This window comes from Triturus cristatus, chromosome 7, assembly GCF_964204655.1.
Source record: "Triturus cristatus chromosome 7, aTriCri1.1, whole genome shotgun sequence".
NCBI classification, from domain to species: Eukaryota; Metazoa; Chordata; class Amphibia; order Caudata; family Salamandridae; genus Triturus; species Triturus cristatus.
In genome coordinates, this window is record NC_140590.1 from 549853828 (window position 1) to 549870589 (window position 16762).

At 46.0% G+C, this 16762-nt stretch overlaps 1 protein-coding gene across 2 annotated transcripts in view; it reads right to left on the reverse strand.

The window, feature by feature from the left end:
* The window catches only part of LLGL2 (LLGL scribble cell polarity complex component 2), a 682570-nt gene that overhangs the window by 145513 nt on the left and 520295 nt on the right, over positions 1 to 16762 (reverse strand). For both annotated transcript variants that reach the window (XM_085616998.1, XM_085616999.1), the window contains exon 21: positions 480 to 633. In XM_085616998.1, coding sequence (XP_085473124.1) covers positions 480 to 633 — 154 coding nt within the window. The remainder of the gene's footprint in view (positions 1 to 479; positions 634 to 16762) is intronic.

Consider the following 16762-nt stretch of genomic DNA (forward strand, 5'->3'; position numbering starts at 1 on the left):
GTTGCGAGGATCAGTAATATTTCCTAATATCAGGGACTGTCAGCCCCCGTTGTAAACCCCTTGCTGAAGCTTTTTAAGCGCAATCCTGGGGCTACCCTCCCCCCCACAACAGCGTTCACTGCTCGGACTCGACTGCCCGAAAGAAAACATCCGGTATCTGATATGGGGTGTTCTGCATTGCGTATAATAGACGTGGGAGGGCCATCATTTTTAATAGAACAGCTCCGCCAATAAGGGAGACAGGCAGGCGCCTCCAGATGTTTATGCATTTTTATGTTGGCTTGATAATAAGACAATTGTTTTTCAGAAATTAATTCCCTAGAAACCTACGCGAGCTGAACAAAACACAAATGTAATGTCTACTGAATGATATTTGAGTTACAAACTAGATAAGCTTGGTTACCCTCATGTAGGCAGAAAAAGGATCATTAAAGGATTTGCTTCCTCATCACAAAACAGTTGGTCTCCTGCACACTCACCTGGATGCAGCTGAACTCCTTTCAGGGGTAGATCGACGCCGGGTGCGACGGTTACTGGTGGGTTCTGGCATTTCTACCAGACAGCGTGGCTCCACTAACCACTTTGTGGAGAGAGAGAATCTTTCAAACTCTGAAGGCGAAATTAGGTAAAAGCCTAACAAAATAAGAAAAAATATATAGAATGGACATGAGGACATTGCATTGGCAAAATAAGCTATTGAAAAGGCTTCAATGTTATTTAGAAGGCATAGCTAGTCAATGCCGTCAGTGCATTTGTGCATTGACACTATATATATATATATATATATATATATATATATACACACACAACATTTTTAGAATCCATTTAAGTATGTAACATAGTGTTGTAGAACCACATACTCTGCATACTTCTTTCATCTAGTGTTGGGCTTGGAAGAACTCTTGAGTCATGGAATGCAGTGGAACTCCTCCCTTTGAGGATAATGTGCATGGGCTCCGGCTCATGTTTGATTGTTTTTCCCACAGCAACTCAGAGCATGTATAGAGTGGTGAGTGAAAGAATGTAGCATGGCGCATCCACCATGTAGTGTCCAACATGGAAGAGAAGGGATCTGTAGCAAACACTGGGTACTGGGGAAGAGGGTGGGTGAATGTGAGTCTACAGCACTAAACGCTAAGAACAGATGTTTACTGAATAAGTAAGATTTTCGGTCTGTACCACTTGGCTGTAAACATACATACTCTGCATAGACAGTAAAGCAGAAACTTCTATACTGGTGGGTTAGTCGTGGATGGTGCTGATATCTAGAACAAGGTTCTTAATACTATCTGGCCAACCATAGCTGCTGATTGGCTAAGATAGCCACATTGAGGTTAACCAGGTGGCCTCTTTGCATATGTCAGCTATTGGGATATTAAACAGAAAAGCCAAAGTTGGGCCTTTTTAGGGGTTTAGAGGTGGGGTTATTATAGCTTTGTGAAAGAAGATGATGCACTGGACTACCCAACTAGCTATGCCATGATGGGATAGCCCTTGTGGGCAGTGGAGTAACAAAAAGCCAGCAGGCTCCGTGGCGCGGGGGTCCCAAGCACCAGGGGGCCCCCCTCCAGCATTGTGCACGGACAACAGATCAGAGCTCCTGAGTGGGTTCGGAGGGTTGAGAGGGGTCCCCCTACAAGTACTTTCTAAGGGGGAGGAGCTCAAGTTCCCTTACGCCGCTGTTTGTGGGGTTTTGCAAAGGCTTCAAAGAGCTCGTCAGATTTGCTGAAGGGCTTGGTCCTGTCAGTACAGTATTGTACTGTAATTGCATTTAAATAGCACTTCCTACCCCTGACGTGGCGTTGAATAGCTTTTTCGGCGACTAGCATGATACTCCAGAACCCATAAAGGATTAGTAGTGAATTTGTGTAGTGAAATATGAAAGTAATTTGAGTAGTAGATATAATATTCAGTTATTTGGATTGTGGAAGATAGTGGAGGGATAGAAGAGAGAAAGGATTTGCATTTCCATAGCGCTTGCTACCCCTGATGAGGTGTTGAAAAGCTTTTTTGGCGATGTAGCACGCTACTCTGGAACCCATAAAGGATAAGTGGTGAATTAATATGGTGAAATATGAAGTAATTTGAGCGGTGGATATGTTAGTCTGTAATTTGAATTGAGAAGGATAGTGGAGAGACAGAAGAGGGAAAAGGTGTGCATTTATATAGCGCTTGCTACCCCTAATGAGGTGTTGAAGCACTTTTCGGTGAGTAGCACGCTACTTCAGAACCCAAACAGGATTAGTGGGAATTGGAATGGGGAAATATGCAAGTGAGTGGTGGACATGTTAGTCTGTTATTTGGATTGAAAAGGAAGAGTGGAGGGATAGAAGAGGGAGGAGGGATAGAAGAGGAAATGGTCTAGAATTCTTTTTTGGGGGGGAGGGGGGAGTTCATAGCAGTAGGAGGGGGCTTAGGATGAGTAAAGCTGAGGGGGAAGAGAAGAGGGAAGGGTTTAGAAAGGCTTGTTTGGGAGATCTGAATAGTAAGAGGTATGAGATGATGCAAGGATAAAAGTCTAGAAAGGGTTATTTTGGGGATCATAGTAGTGGTATGGGGTTTGGGTCAGAGAGTTGAGGATATATTGAGAGTGGTATAGGGTAAGAAATAGGGTAGTGCATTGTATATGTTGAATTAGAAGAAAAGTAATACATATATAGATACAAAAGTAAATGGAAGGTATATATTTCAATAAATGGTTTTGATAAACCTACCTGTTGGAGGAGGAATGCGTCCTCAATGCAGTGCAACTTGTGGTGATATATATATATATATATATATATCCAATTACCACTCAAAGGTGCATCGCGGCACCGAAAAGAGAGACGGACAACTGTTCTTGTGCTGATACTGCCAGCCGCAGTAGTGATTTATTATTCCATTTGTCTAGTGCAAAACTCGAACATGAAGCGTTTCGGCCAGCTGAGTGGCCTTGATCACATGTATATATACATACATAAAGAAGGTAATATATGTGGATTCAAGATGCAATTAATACACTTCGACTTTCAAGTGTTGTACTTTAAATTCATTTTTTTGATTTTATTTTTTGTAATTCAAAAGTGAAGCAATTGTGTATAAATAGTTATGGTAAAAGATGTACTTATTTATGTATTCACTTATATACATGTTAAAAACATAGAACAATGTAAATATCAGCAATATGTACATTTGTTAAGCAGAACTAACAAATATCTATACACATATGAAGGTACATATCTATAATCCAAATTAATACTTATATACAGAGGGAGATGCTGTATATTTCTGTTTGCGTATGGGGTTGTGTGGGGAGGAGCCAATTTTGGAGTAGTTTTCTGAAGATAAGATGGTTATCCATGGATCTTATGTTGGGGTTAAAGAGTTCCATAGTTGGTTGCTTTAAAAGAGAAGGATATGCCGCCCATGTTGTTTTTCTTTTACGTTGGGATTTTGAGGCGAGGTACTATTCTAGAGTGGCAGTTCCTTTGTTGAATGTATTTTGTGATTTTATTCCTGGTGAAGATCGGTCCTGTTCCATGTATCGCTGTGTGGGGGATACAAAGCAGCTTGAATGTGGATCTTCTAGGAAAGCAACGCAGGGCTTTCAAGGCTGGGGAGATAGGGGCTTGCGGCTTTATATGTAAGAATAGTCTGGCAGTAGAGTTCTAAATCCGTTGTAGTTGAAGGTGATCCGAGGTAGAGGGTATTGGCGTAATCGAGTTTAGACAGAACAAGAGAGATGGTCTTCTGGAGCTTGTATGGAAATCGCAGCAGTGGGAGGATTTGTCACAGAGTTTTTATAGTAACAAAGCTTGATCTTGCTAGTGTGTCCACTTGAGCATTCATTGATAGCTTGGAGTTCTTGGTCATTCCAAGGTTTCTTACTTCCTTCGATACTTTAGGTGGTGTTCCCAGATCATCATGTCAGGCAGGTAGGGGGTCCTTATTTTTCTAATTGCCACATGTGAGTAATTCTGTTTTGGAAGCATTCAGTTTGAGATAGCTCCACATCATCCACTGATCCATGGCTCAGACAATTGGTGAGCTTCCAATGCTTTTGGGGCATTCCAGTTGAATGGGTATTTGCGTATCGTCTGCATAGTTATAGCACGTGAGGTGAAATTGATTGATCTGTGCCGGTAATGACTTCATGTAGATGTTGAAAAGCATGAGTGAGATGATAGAGCCTTGAGGGACCCATGCTTTTGTGAAGTACAGTATGGACAAGAAAGAGGGAGTGTGGATGGCATTAGTTTTGTTGTGAAGGTAGGATGTGATCCAGTCTAGAGCAGTCTCCTCTACGTTGGCTTCATAGAGTCTTTGTATCAGAGTGTCATAGTCCACTGTGTCAAAGGCAGCCAAGAGGTCCAAGAGAAGTAGCGCAGCAACCTTGTAGTGGTCACCTTTGTTCATAAGGTCATCCCAGATGGTGACAAGGGCAGATTCTGTGTCTCTTCCTGAACAGTACATAAGAGCCTGTTTAACGTCTGGGGTATAAAGGGGTCTCTCTGCTACTAAGTCTAGCTGCAGCAAGAAGACTGGGAGCTCTTGGGAGGGCGGCAGGCGCAGGATTTAGATGAGTTTTTGGAGGCTGCTGACCTGCCCACGGTTCCAGATGCGCATCAGGAGTCACTTGAAAGCCCCCTCACTGCGGATGAGATTAGGGATGCGGTCACCGCTCTGGCCACCGGGAAGGCGCCGGGTCCTGACGGGCTCCCGGCGGAATATTATAAATCTTACAAAGAAACGTTGATACCCAAGCTTCACACTCTTTATCTGGCCGCCCTTGAGGAGGGTGCCTTGCCCGGGTCAATGCGAGAAGCCTATCTGGTTTCACTGCTCAAACCTGGGCGTGATCCCACCCAGTTGGGGTCCTACCGCCCCCTTAATACGGATTAAAAAATCCTGGCGAAGGTGTTAGCGGAACGGCTGGTGCAGGCGGTGCCGGCGATGGTGCATGTAGAACAAAATGGTTTTGTGCCTAAACACAGCACCTCTCTTAACCTGCGGCGGTTTTTTCGTGTGACAGCGGACAGTGCCCAGCAATGGCCCAGGGCGGGCTGCCTGGTCCTGGATCTTGAAAAGGCATTTGATTGTCTGGAATGGGGATATCTGGTGGCGACACTGTCACACTTTGGGCTGGGCCTCGGCTTTCTTCAACTCGCAGCCCTTCTGTACAAGGGCCCTACAGTGAGGGTAAGAACCGGTCCGTATATATCTGACGCCATCCCGGTCGGTCGTGGCACCAGGCACGGGTGCCCATTGTCACCCCTCTTGTTCGCGCTCGCGATGGAGCCCTTGGCGGCTACGCTTCGCAAAAGGCTAGCTGACGGCATCCCGCTGGGCGATGCAATGCACCAGGTGTCCCTCTATGCAGACGACCTGCTGGTCTTTGTCAGGGACGTATCTCGTGTCGCTGTTGAACTGGAGCACATCTTGTGCGAATTCGAGGGGCTTTCGGGGCTCCGGGTGAATGCCGCCAAGTCCTGTCTTTATGCGTTCAGGGCTGACACCCCGGATCCTAATTATCGCCTTGGGGGAGTGCGGGTGCAGTGGCGGCCGGACACCTTTCGCTATCTGGGTATCCAGATATACCGCCAACCGGCAGATCTTCAATCTGGGAAGAGCCGTATCTACGGTCCGGGCCCAGATGAAGTTTTGGAGTACACTCCCTCTCTCGGTTACTGGCCGAATAGCATTGGTGAAGATGGTGATCTTGCCTAGTTTACTGTATTATTTTGCCAACCTGCCCATCTATGTCCCGGTGTCATTTTTCACGGGCTTAACGCGATCCCTTCGAGACTTCTTGTGGGGTGCCGCGCGGCACAGGGTCGCGTTGTCCAAGTTGTATCTCCCCTTTGGTCAGGGGGGACTTGCAATGCCATGTTTTGAGCATTACTATCTGGCGGCGCAGCTCCAATGGATAGCTCGCTGGCTGGCAGAGGCCGTGACGACACTGCAACTGCGACAACCCCCCCTCTTTCATTGACTGGCCCCCTCAGGCTCTTTCACCCGGCTGCGGATGTGGAGAGGCCTGCGCCGCTCCTGCTGGCAGTGGCCTACAAATGTTTTCGTAGGTGTCTTCGTCTCACCCGGTCTAGGATCCCTTATGCACCGGCCATGCCATTGGAGGGCTCCCCTGGTGGGCAGGGGGTGCTTGCGGCTTCGGAGCTGGAGGACTGGAGCGCAGCGGACGTCCACACCTTAGAGGACCTTTATCGTGATGGGACTCTTCTTTCATTCACCGCGCTGGCGGAGGAGACGGGATTAGCCCCGGGCCAGTTCGACACCGGGCCCTGGTGGAAACGTTGGCGGAACGCTGGGGAGACCTAAAAGAGGAGCCAGAGCAACACTTAGTGGTACAGTATCTTCATGTGATGGGACGGGGGAGACACCTGGTTAAATGGTTTGCGGCGGCTCTGCGTACGCACGCGGCAGTAAGCTTGGTGTCGCTCCGTCAAAAATGGGAAGCGGATCTTGATCGCCCCATGACCGACAAAGAGTGGGACAGGGTGCTACAGGGTCCGAAGAGAGTTCCTCGGAACATGCGCTTCCGCCAAATCCAATTCTTCATCTTGTACAGGGCGTACCTCAAGCCCACTTCTATTAACAGATACTTCCACCGTACGGATGCATGCTGCCCCCGTTGTGCAGAGCCGGATGTTGACCTAATTCACATGCTGTGGAGCTGCCCCGTTTTGAGCGCCTACTGGCAGACTATACGGGACGCACTCTGCGAGTGCACGGGGCGTGATGTCCCCTTCGAGTGGTCATCTTACTTGCTGCATCTTTTTCACAGAACGCCCTCCACGAAGGTCACCTCTAGATTCATAGACCTAGGGTTTGTATCGGCAAAGCAGCTCCTCACCAAGCGCTGGAAGGCGGATGCCCCCCCACATGTAAAGGCATGGCGCGGCTCCTTTCTGGTCTGGGCAAAGGCGGAGGGTGTTGCCCTTCGGAGGGAGGAAACACTGGGGCTCAAGACGACACCCATAGCGGCCCAATGAGAGTCACTGTTGCAGTCCATGCTGCAATTGGGAGCGGCTGTCACAGAGGACAATGGGGGGTAAGCTGAGGGAGCCACGCTAGCTGGTGAGGGGTTGATCTGCCCGACGGAGTGCGGCAACACATGGTATCGTAGCTTTGGTCGGAATAGTGAGACATTGGAGCACACGCAACACTGGCTGTATGGTACCTTGAGCGGGGGATGCGGGGCTAAAGAGGAGGTTCCGGGAGGCGATGGGAGGAGGAAGCTTAGACAAACACCGAGCGCTGCTGTTGTTCTTATAGTTGTTACTCTGCAGAGGTGATAGTTTCCCGACTGCGTAGTCTTGTTACTGATAAAGGAATTGGTTATCTGTTTAGGGTGAACCACTACAGGAAAGTGAACGCAGTTGTAATGCCTCCACCTTATAGTTCCCCGCATAGGGTAAGAATTTAGGATGCATAGCGATTCAGCAATTGTAATCATTGTCGTAGGGGCCTTCGATGTGGAAGGGGACTGCGAGATGCTCCCATTATTGCAGCTAATGGTACACTAATATGACTGTTTTACTACACGTCAACTGTAACTGTACATTAGTCTGCTTCATGATGTGATATGTCATTTAAACCTCAATAAACAGATTTCTAAATAAAAAGAAGACTGGGAGCTCTTTAGTCCAAATGAGGTGAAAATTGGATATTATTGGATATTATCTTGGGGTGGGGGGAATTAGCATTCGTTCAGAGAACAGCCTTGCCTCTGTGAACCTCAATGAAAGGATCTTGCAGTTCACTGAGGTGTCTGAGTAGTTATGGCTGCAAGGAAAGATACTTTCCAGAGAGGAACTATGAAGGGCAAAAGTTCAGGAGTACAAAGGACCCAAGAGCCTGGTGAGCACTAAATCTAGGTTTCTTGCAGGGAACTGGTGAGAGGGTGGTGGGCCCTCGATGAATGCTTTGATGATAGCTAGTCTAAATAAGGAAGAATGCTCCCTGTTTTACATGCAGGTGAGGGTTGACGTTTCTAGGTGCAAACGTTGCAAATGATGCTCTGGTGAGTGGGCTTTAGGTGCTTGGGGATGCAATAGTGGACAAACCTTTTTTACTTTGGGAGCATGACAGGTCCATACAGTAGGTTTGTGGGCTATACGCAGGCTAGTCATCGACTACTGCGGGAGATAAAGATAGGCAAACTATAAGATCTCAGGTACCTGACAACTAATTTGAGCTTTCTGGGGTGTGAGTGGAAGAGGAAGCGATGTTTGGGCATTTTGTGTTTTCGGGTGTGGCAAACAGGTCTTTCCATGGGCACCCCAATGTTGGAAGTAAGTGAGTAGGACTTTAGGGTGGAGTCCGCACCTATTGATGCACCCTGCTGAGGAGGTCCACAAAGTCGGTGTGTACTCCTAGATGGTCCTCTGCCGGGGGGTGGCTGCGGTGGCAGATGGCCCAGTGCCAGATCTGTTGTGCTAGTGCTGACAGCGAGGGTGTGTGTATACCTCTCCTTCTGCAGGTAAGACATGGCAGTCATGTTGTTTGTTTTGATGAGGACTACTATGCCCTGAATGGCCTCAAAGAATGCTTTGAGAGCTAGGCATACGGCCAGCACCTTGAGGTAGTTGATGTGTCACCAGTAGTATTAAGGAAGCTCCACTTCCTGTATCGTCATATTGTCTTGAAGCACACCCCCAGCCTGCAAGAGAGGTGTCCATGGTAATCGTCACCTGCGGAACTGAGTCTAAAAAAATCCTGTAATGCATCAGATAGTTGGTGTTACACTACTGCAGAGAGCGACGGGTGCTGGCGTTTATTAATACTATATCTTCTTCGTGACCCGCCGCTTGGGATTGTTGCGCCAAGAGGAACTCCTTCAATTGGCATAGGAGGAACCTGGCATGGGGCACTCTGACAATGCATTAGGCCATCATCCCTAGGAGGCCCGTTTAGATCCTGACTGTAAGTTCATGATAGAGCTGAAAAAGATGCAACAGTTGCTGAAATGCCAACACACTCTGTTGCTTGGGGTAGGCTGTGCCTGTAACTGCGGTTAGATAGACCCCACAAAGGGCTGGACCTGTATGGGTTGGAGGTGGGGTTTGGTGGAATTTATGGTGAATCCCAGACAGTGAAGCAGGGAGATAGCAGCTTCAGTGTGGGCTACACATTTCTGCTTGCCTGGATTACAGATCAGGCAATCACCGAGGTAGGGGAAAACACGAGTATTGCGCATTCTCATGAACACCCTTTGGGCAGTGATAACCCCAAAGGGAAGCACTTTGAATTGGTAATGATGTTGACTGACCACAAAGCGGATGCATCCCTGGTGGGAGGGATGGATGAGGTTGTGAAAATAAGCATCGTTCCGGCCTAGAACCGTCACGTAGTTATCTTGCTGGAGCAGAGTGATGACATCCTGCAGGATCGGGTTAAAGAAGTAAAGAGAGTAGGTGCCCTGGCTCCGATGGTGAGGGAGTACTCTATGGTTCCTTTGAGGAGTAGTAGCTGGACCTATTTCTCCTCTTCCTCTAGAATGCGGATATGTTCTCTACTGAGGGTATGTGTTTTGGATGGGATGTTGGGAGAGGTTGTGAGAAGATTTCCACTCAGCTAAGAGAAAAAATCCTGCAATTGAATTGCAAAAGGTGATGTGCTAACAGTAGGGAGTGGAGCAAGTCAGTGTTCAACATCCTATTTTAAAACCACAAGTTGTCTGGAAAAACCTTGAAAGCTTTGGATAGTGGGCTGCCCTCCAGCAAGAGTCCATTGTGAAAACATTTCAATATCTGTACCTTCAAATAAAACTACTATCTCTTTGAATACAAATGTCTGCTAAATGCATAATTGAATTGTAGAGTAATTCACTATACTGATATAACCTGATAATTAAGTGTACCAAGAAAATAATAATTTTCATGAAAAAATATCTTATGCCACTGCACAGCCAAATCACCTGTCCAATTTTGTCTACTAGCACGGAGAAAATCAGGCCCTGAGTAGACATACAAGGAGTCTGTCTGTCTCCCCCCACACCTAACTTTGAGTGCATTTTAAACAGCAGAAAACCAAGAAATTAAAATTCCCTTATCTGTATCATCAGTCGTCAATCATAAGTATCTCTTGCCACATGCAGTGTTCTGGAACACTTTTATGAAAGAAAAAAACTCAAATTGAGACCACAAAGAAAAAATAATTGTTGTGTAAATGCAACAATTCCTTTCTAATTTTGTTATCTTTCACTTAAAATATGTATATTATATATCAAAAACCCATTAGAAAAACAGAATTAGGTTTAAATAGAATTTAACTTTGGAGTCCACATTACTTTTAATTTTCCCCTTCCACCTATAAAAAAAGAAAGAATTATAGGGCCTGGTTCACAAAGATATGACAATATGCTATCACTTTAAGAAATACCAAACACTGCCACAATCCCAACATGCAACACAGTGACAGTGAGGTCCTGTTCATTTTGATAGTGAGCTGAAGGATGTTGGATCTAGGCTTCACAAAGCTACTTTCATTCCTGACCATCAGTGAGAGAGGGTTTTTATGAACTTAATGAAGACACAACTCTCTTAGTCATCTTTCGTAATAAAAGACCAGGTTAAACACCAGGAAGGTCATACATTGACAGGCCCAGGTGAGAGGTCCATCAGCTCTCAGGGCCAGGCGTGACCTCATGGGGGGGAATCAGTACAAAACAGAACTGGTCATGTTCTTATACTGGGAAAGACTTGGGTGAAAATGCATATTGACGCAAAAGTGGCTAGCTGACATTGCAATCTCAATGTATTGCAGAACTTCAGCAAAGCTTAAATCAGGAAACAAGTGTGGCTGCATAATTTGGGTTGCTATGGTTCACTGCCAATCAAGCTGTTTTAGTATGTTAGAGAACTAATTTGGGCTACTTTTATGGACCATCTTCTTTGTCATTCTGTTCCTTTGAGGGTTTTTCTTTTTAACTTCCTCACACTAATTTACCAATATTCCAGCTATAGGATTACGATGAAAGTTTTTTCTTAATCTTGTTGATGTTGAAAATGTATTTGAAAGAATGCAAAGTTTATCTTAACCACACTACAAATGCAGATAGAGAAAGGAGCACTGCGTTATATGCAAGTATCTTTTCCTTCTCAATCTGTCACGTCGCATTATGGTGGCCGTCAGGGGACACTGACGCGCCAAGCCTCTCAGTGATTCGGGAAGGTGTAGTCCAAAGAACTACAGTTCCCGTGAGGCTATGGGGATGAGACGCCGGTGACATTACGACGTTTACAGGAAGCCGAATGTAAACGCTTCCAGGGCACCAGTCGGGTGCCGTTAATTCCAGGGTTACCGCAGAGCGGAGACGGACGGAAGGAGAACCGATAGGCGTGCTAGCCGCACCAATTTCTCCTTGTTTTTTCTGAGACGTTATTTCCCAAACCTTGCTTCACAGTTTACTCTTGTGCGGAAGCAAGACCCAGATTACGGTAGCCCTGTTGGACGAGCCGGGACCTGGCTCTCGCGGGGCTACTCGAATACCTCCTCTGGTAACCCTAACTTCTGAGGGACTGCCTACATTCCTCAAGTGACATTGGTTCCCTCAGCTGTGCCTGTATCCTCCAGTTTTGCCGATATGAATGAAATACGCTAAGGCAGCCGGTATTGGATTAACATGCTTGCTGAATGACACTTGATTGTTAACCTATCCAAGAAGTATTGGTTTTCCTTGCATTATTCATTTTTTGACATTATGCACCATTGGAATTGAAATGTCATAACTAAGGCTCCAAGTACCAGTGGTGCTTCCTTGATTTTTCCGGTGTTGTTTGCATGTGGAGTTATATTGGGATCTTAGTGGCTCAACAACACGCAGTCTGTAACTGTGTTCACATTGGCTTGTTTATCTCTATCCTCTACAGCAGGGGCGAGTTGAGCTCACCCCTCAGACAGCTCCACTTCCCCTGTTACGTGCCACTTAAGTTACCTTTGGGTATGTTACCATTGATTTAGGATTGTCACTTTACATTACAAACAGTATTGAAGATGTGTATATTAATACCATTGTTCTTTCCATAGACCAGTTAGTGGCATTGGTTCATCAGAGATACCTACCTAAGACACACAAACAGTTATTTTCTTTACAGGTATTGGGGCCAGATGTAAATGCTTGTATGAGGTATTCTGTTATCTAGAGAAAGAAGGTATTGTGTACTTATCACTGTTTGTTCTCTTTCCAGATCTCCCTCCCTGCTGATCCCTTCCTTTCCTTCCCTCACCTGATCACTCTATTGTGTATGTTGGTTTACTCACACCATGGGGCTATCAGGAGGTTGACCCCATTGAGCATCGTACGTCTCTGAGGATTCGAGGACCTGACACAATTACAAGATTTTCATTAGTGTACATAACTACTAGATGGAATAGCACACTTATCTCCTCTTAAAAAAGGTCACAGAGGCATAAAGAAGAGTAGCCTCAGAAATATGCCAATATGACAACACACAAAAGACAAATGTATTGTAAAAAGGTCAAGACAAATTATTGCCAGTCTTTTAGCCAGATTTAGGAAAAAATAGCCTAAATGCTAAATGCACTGAGATTTCATGCGGCTTATTCCTTCGGAAAGAAATGGAAGAACGCTGTAATGGCAATTAAGGGAAATATTGGCTTTCGAGGTCTGCAAAATGCAATGGTGTTTTTGCTAATTACAATGGTTACTTTAACCCGGATGTAATCCCCCCCCAAAAAAACTCAAAACTGTAATTGATGCAGGAGGCAAACTTCTTCAAGGCTCAGTATTATCACAGATGTATTTTTATTTTTGCTATCACTTATTGGGATATAAAGGCCAGCTCCCATACGGAGGATGAGACAGAAACGACACAGTTTGACAATTTAAAGCAATACCTTGATATGAATCAAATTAATAGGAAGGCAAAAGAAATACAAGTACAATCTTCATTCAATTCTCTAGCAATGTTGAGTCAAGATTAGAAGAACCAAAGACTTAATATGTTGGTAATCCAACTGACAACTCTACTGACCAAAAGAAGTACACCAGCAACAATACATTTCTCCAAGGACTCCTAGAGTCTATCAGATACATCTATGTGGCTTAAGAATAAAATATAGCAAATAGATGTACGGTTCAGAAGAACAGAGCACTATCAGAAATGCTGATAAAAAGTAAGCAACCAAGAGTATCTGATTACCACTTGGATATGCTGCTCTCTTGCGGCATGGCCTTTTTTTGGAGTACCTGTCCTGTGGAATGGTCTGCCAAGGGCATAGCCTTCTGAGGCAGTGTGTTTCTTGTGGCAGACTAGCTCATCCAAAAGCATGGTTTTCCAGATGTTTTTTAACCAATGATATGCTCTTGCTTAATGGTTGCTACACCTGATACCACCTGATTTAGCTGGTGGTCAAGGGCCTCAGCCACCCTACGCACCACCATTGCGTAAATTCTCCCTCCTCCATAGACACGGTGGGGGGAAAGGCATGCATGTATCTTCAGAGTTATCCACTTTGCTGGCTTCACCCATTTCCTCATACTAGTCCATCTCCAGTTCATAAGGCTGGTCTTCTAAAGGGTCCCTCCCATTCCTAGTCCTCCAGAATAAGGCATAGGAAACAACCTACGACTTGTTGGTCCTGTCGGCGCTGGAATCGGCACTGGTCGATGTGGCTCTGTGTCACCCGGAATCAGAATAGGGATGGTGCTGCTGGTGGGCTCCGGCACAACTGGGGGCATAGACATCGGGGAAGTAAGCAGTGGTATGACTGGCGCCAGTCTGATCCATCTCCAGATCAATGGGGGGGGGGGGGGGGGGCATCTGCACTGGGGCCGGCACACCGAGGGGTCAGGCAGTTAAAAAAATTAGGCACATGGCCTCATAGAACTCCTTAATTTGAGCCGGGGTTGCTCTGGCTCCCGATAAAGCAGAGAGGCGTGGAATCGGCCCAGGCGCAAGTTCCAGAGAACAAGGCCTTGAATTTCGATGTTCCTCCATCTCATCAGCCGACGAAAGGGAAGAAGTTGAAGCATGCTTTTTTTTTGTGACTTTTACGGAGTGCCCCGAAGATCTTGAATGGGATGAAGAGGACTTGGGACTCTAGGAGCAGGGCTGGGACCTTCCTCTTGATCAGGACCACAATCTTGAAAGAGTTGGGTATGGCATCACCTGCCAGGCTGTGAGCAGCTTCCGGGACCACTCCCTCGAAGCCTTCGGTGCCATGTTCCGGCAGTCAGAGCACGACTTGGAGGTGTGGTCGTGCTCCAGACACTACAAGCAGAACAAATGGGGGTCCATCACCAACATGGCGCAATGACTAATCACACTGTTTGAACCCCGAAGTCTTCCTAGAGGACATTCTACACACAAAAAAGTGGTTGACAAATGATCGAGAAATCCTGTCAAAAAGTGACAGAGTAGCTCTCTTCATCGATCAGTGCTTGACTTGTGTTGAAAGAAAAGAACTGACGTTAGCGCATGAGGCGTTGCCTACATAGGTGAAGCAGACACCACTCCTGGCGCGGACGTCCCTTCCGGTTCTGACGATGTCACACGGAGCCGACAGATGCCACCTACCGGCACACAGGGGTATTGCTCGAAGAAAGAAAAATCTTCCGGAACTGTCTGACACCTGGGAAACTCAAAGGTAAGAAATCTGTGGCTAGATGTCTCTATCAGATATGTTCAACAGCAGTGTGCACCAGTGATCCATGTGCCCCGTAACCTTCTATGTCACAGGTGCAATGTTTCTATTCCAGCTGGTGTCGGGATCCCTAAACATTTACATGTTCAAGTACTTATATGGTCCCTCCATACTTATGGTGGGGTCTGACTGGGATAATCACAAAGTGATATTCACCAACTAGATACAGCCGATTTGTACCACTTCACGTGAAGGCCACACGCCTCGCCGAAAATTTCAGAATCCGTATTAAAGGAACGATATGCCTGGCTGTTGAAAAAATATAAAACATCATCTGCATATAGGAAAAGCAGTCATCCCACCATACCTGAGCATCCCTCCTTATCCACTCAGCCAAAGGCTCGATGGTGAGGACAAAGAGAAAGTAGGAAGCCCTGGCGAGTGCCATGCTGTAACTTAAATTTCCACACTACAGTGTAACTGAACCGGATTCTTGCCCATTTGGAACAATATAACAGTTCTGTACATTTACAGAAAAATGGCGCAAAAGAACAAGTTACTTATCTTTGATAACACTCTTCCTGGTAGAAGCCCTATCTGGCAGCACATTCCTCCCTGTATGGCTATTCCCCAGTCACCAGACTGGATCTGTAAACTTTTCAGCAGTACCTATGTGCATCGATAGGTTGAGCCATGTGGCTCTGCACTGATGCTGTTCTGCTGTGGGAAAGATGTGTGGCGCCTCTACAGACACTCCTCCCTCACCCTGGCAACAGTTGCTTTCGTGACTATACGCACCTTTAGGTGCAGAGCCCCAAAATCAAATTGGTGTTACCAGTGTGCATATTTCTGGATTTCAGATCTTATTAATGGATAGAGGCCAACAACAGAACGAGGAAGATGGGTGTGTGGGTTAGGAATCAGTGACTGGATAGAGTCTCTACCAGAAAGAGCATTAACAAAGGTAAATAAATTGTTCTTCTGATAGATACTTCTAGCTGCAGATTCCTCACCTTCTTAGCCAATACCAAAGAAGCACCTGTTTGGAGGAGGGTCTGTGGATGGGTTCCAACCAGAAAGTCCTGCAGGACTGAGCAGACAAAATGTCCCTCTTGGCGAGACGGACTATCCAGACAATAGAGCTTTATTAATGTATGGAGGAATGCCCATGTAGCTGCTAATATCTAGGACAGGGAACCGAAGTGTTCACGCAGTGATAGTAGCTTTGGCACTGGTAAAATGAGCACGCCGTCCTTCCAGAGGCCGTTTTTTTAGCCAATGCCTAGAAGATCTTAATGCAGAGAACAATTCAGCTGTAGATGGTTCTCTTCCGGTATGATCTGTGTACAAGCTCAGAGCTCGAATGGGGTCCTAGCAATGGAGTCTCTCCTATTCCTTACAGGGGTGAGGCAGAGAAAAAAACGCAGGCAAAGTGATGTTTTGGCGGGTGTGGAATGGCATCACAACTTTAGGCAAAAAAGATGCCCGTGTCTGCAAAACCAGTTTGTTAGGGAAGAAGGTGTTGTACGGCGGTTTGACACAAAAAAGCTTGAACCTCACTCACACGGCACACCAATGTTATGGCAATGAGGAACAGTCTGGTGATCAAGGAGCACTTGTGAAGCAGTTCAAATGGAGTGCACACTAGAAATGTGAGAGCCGAGTTAAGGTCCAATTGTTGCTTGACAAAGGTAGAGGGAGGAAACAAATGTAAACCTTTCAAAAACCACATAACATAACTCGAGACAAAGAGGGCTAATACAGAAGCCACAAAAAGGCCAAAAGAGCCAAAAGGTATCCTTTAAGTGTGCCAGAGCAAGGCCTAGACAGGCTAAGGACAAGACAAACAACAAAATGTCAAATAACTTTGTCTGAAGGGGTCTATCTACTGAGTACGGCAACAAGTCACAAATTTGTTATGACAAGCGTTTACAGTTTTATAGTTTTTGTCGGAGGAAGCCTGGCTGCCAAGATGACATCAATCACCTCTGGGGAAAGGTCGTAGGTTTCAGATGTCACCGTTTAATCTTCAAGAATCAAGGTGGAGATTGCAAAGGCCTGGAAGCAGAACCCTGCCCTGCTGCTGCTACAGCAGATTCTCTGAATTGGCAGTCCGATAGGAGGACCGATGCTTATACCCAGGCATTCAGGATAC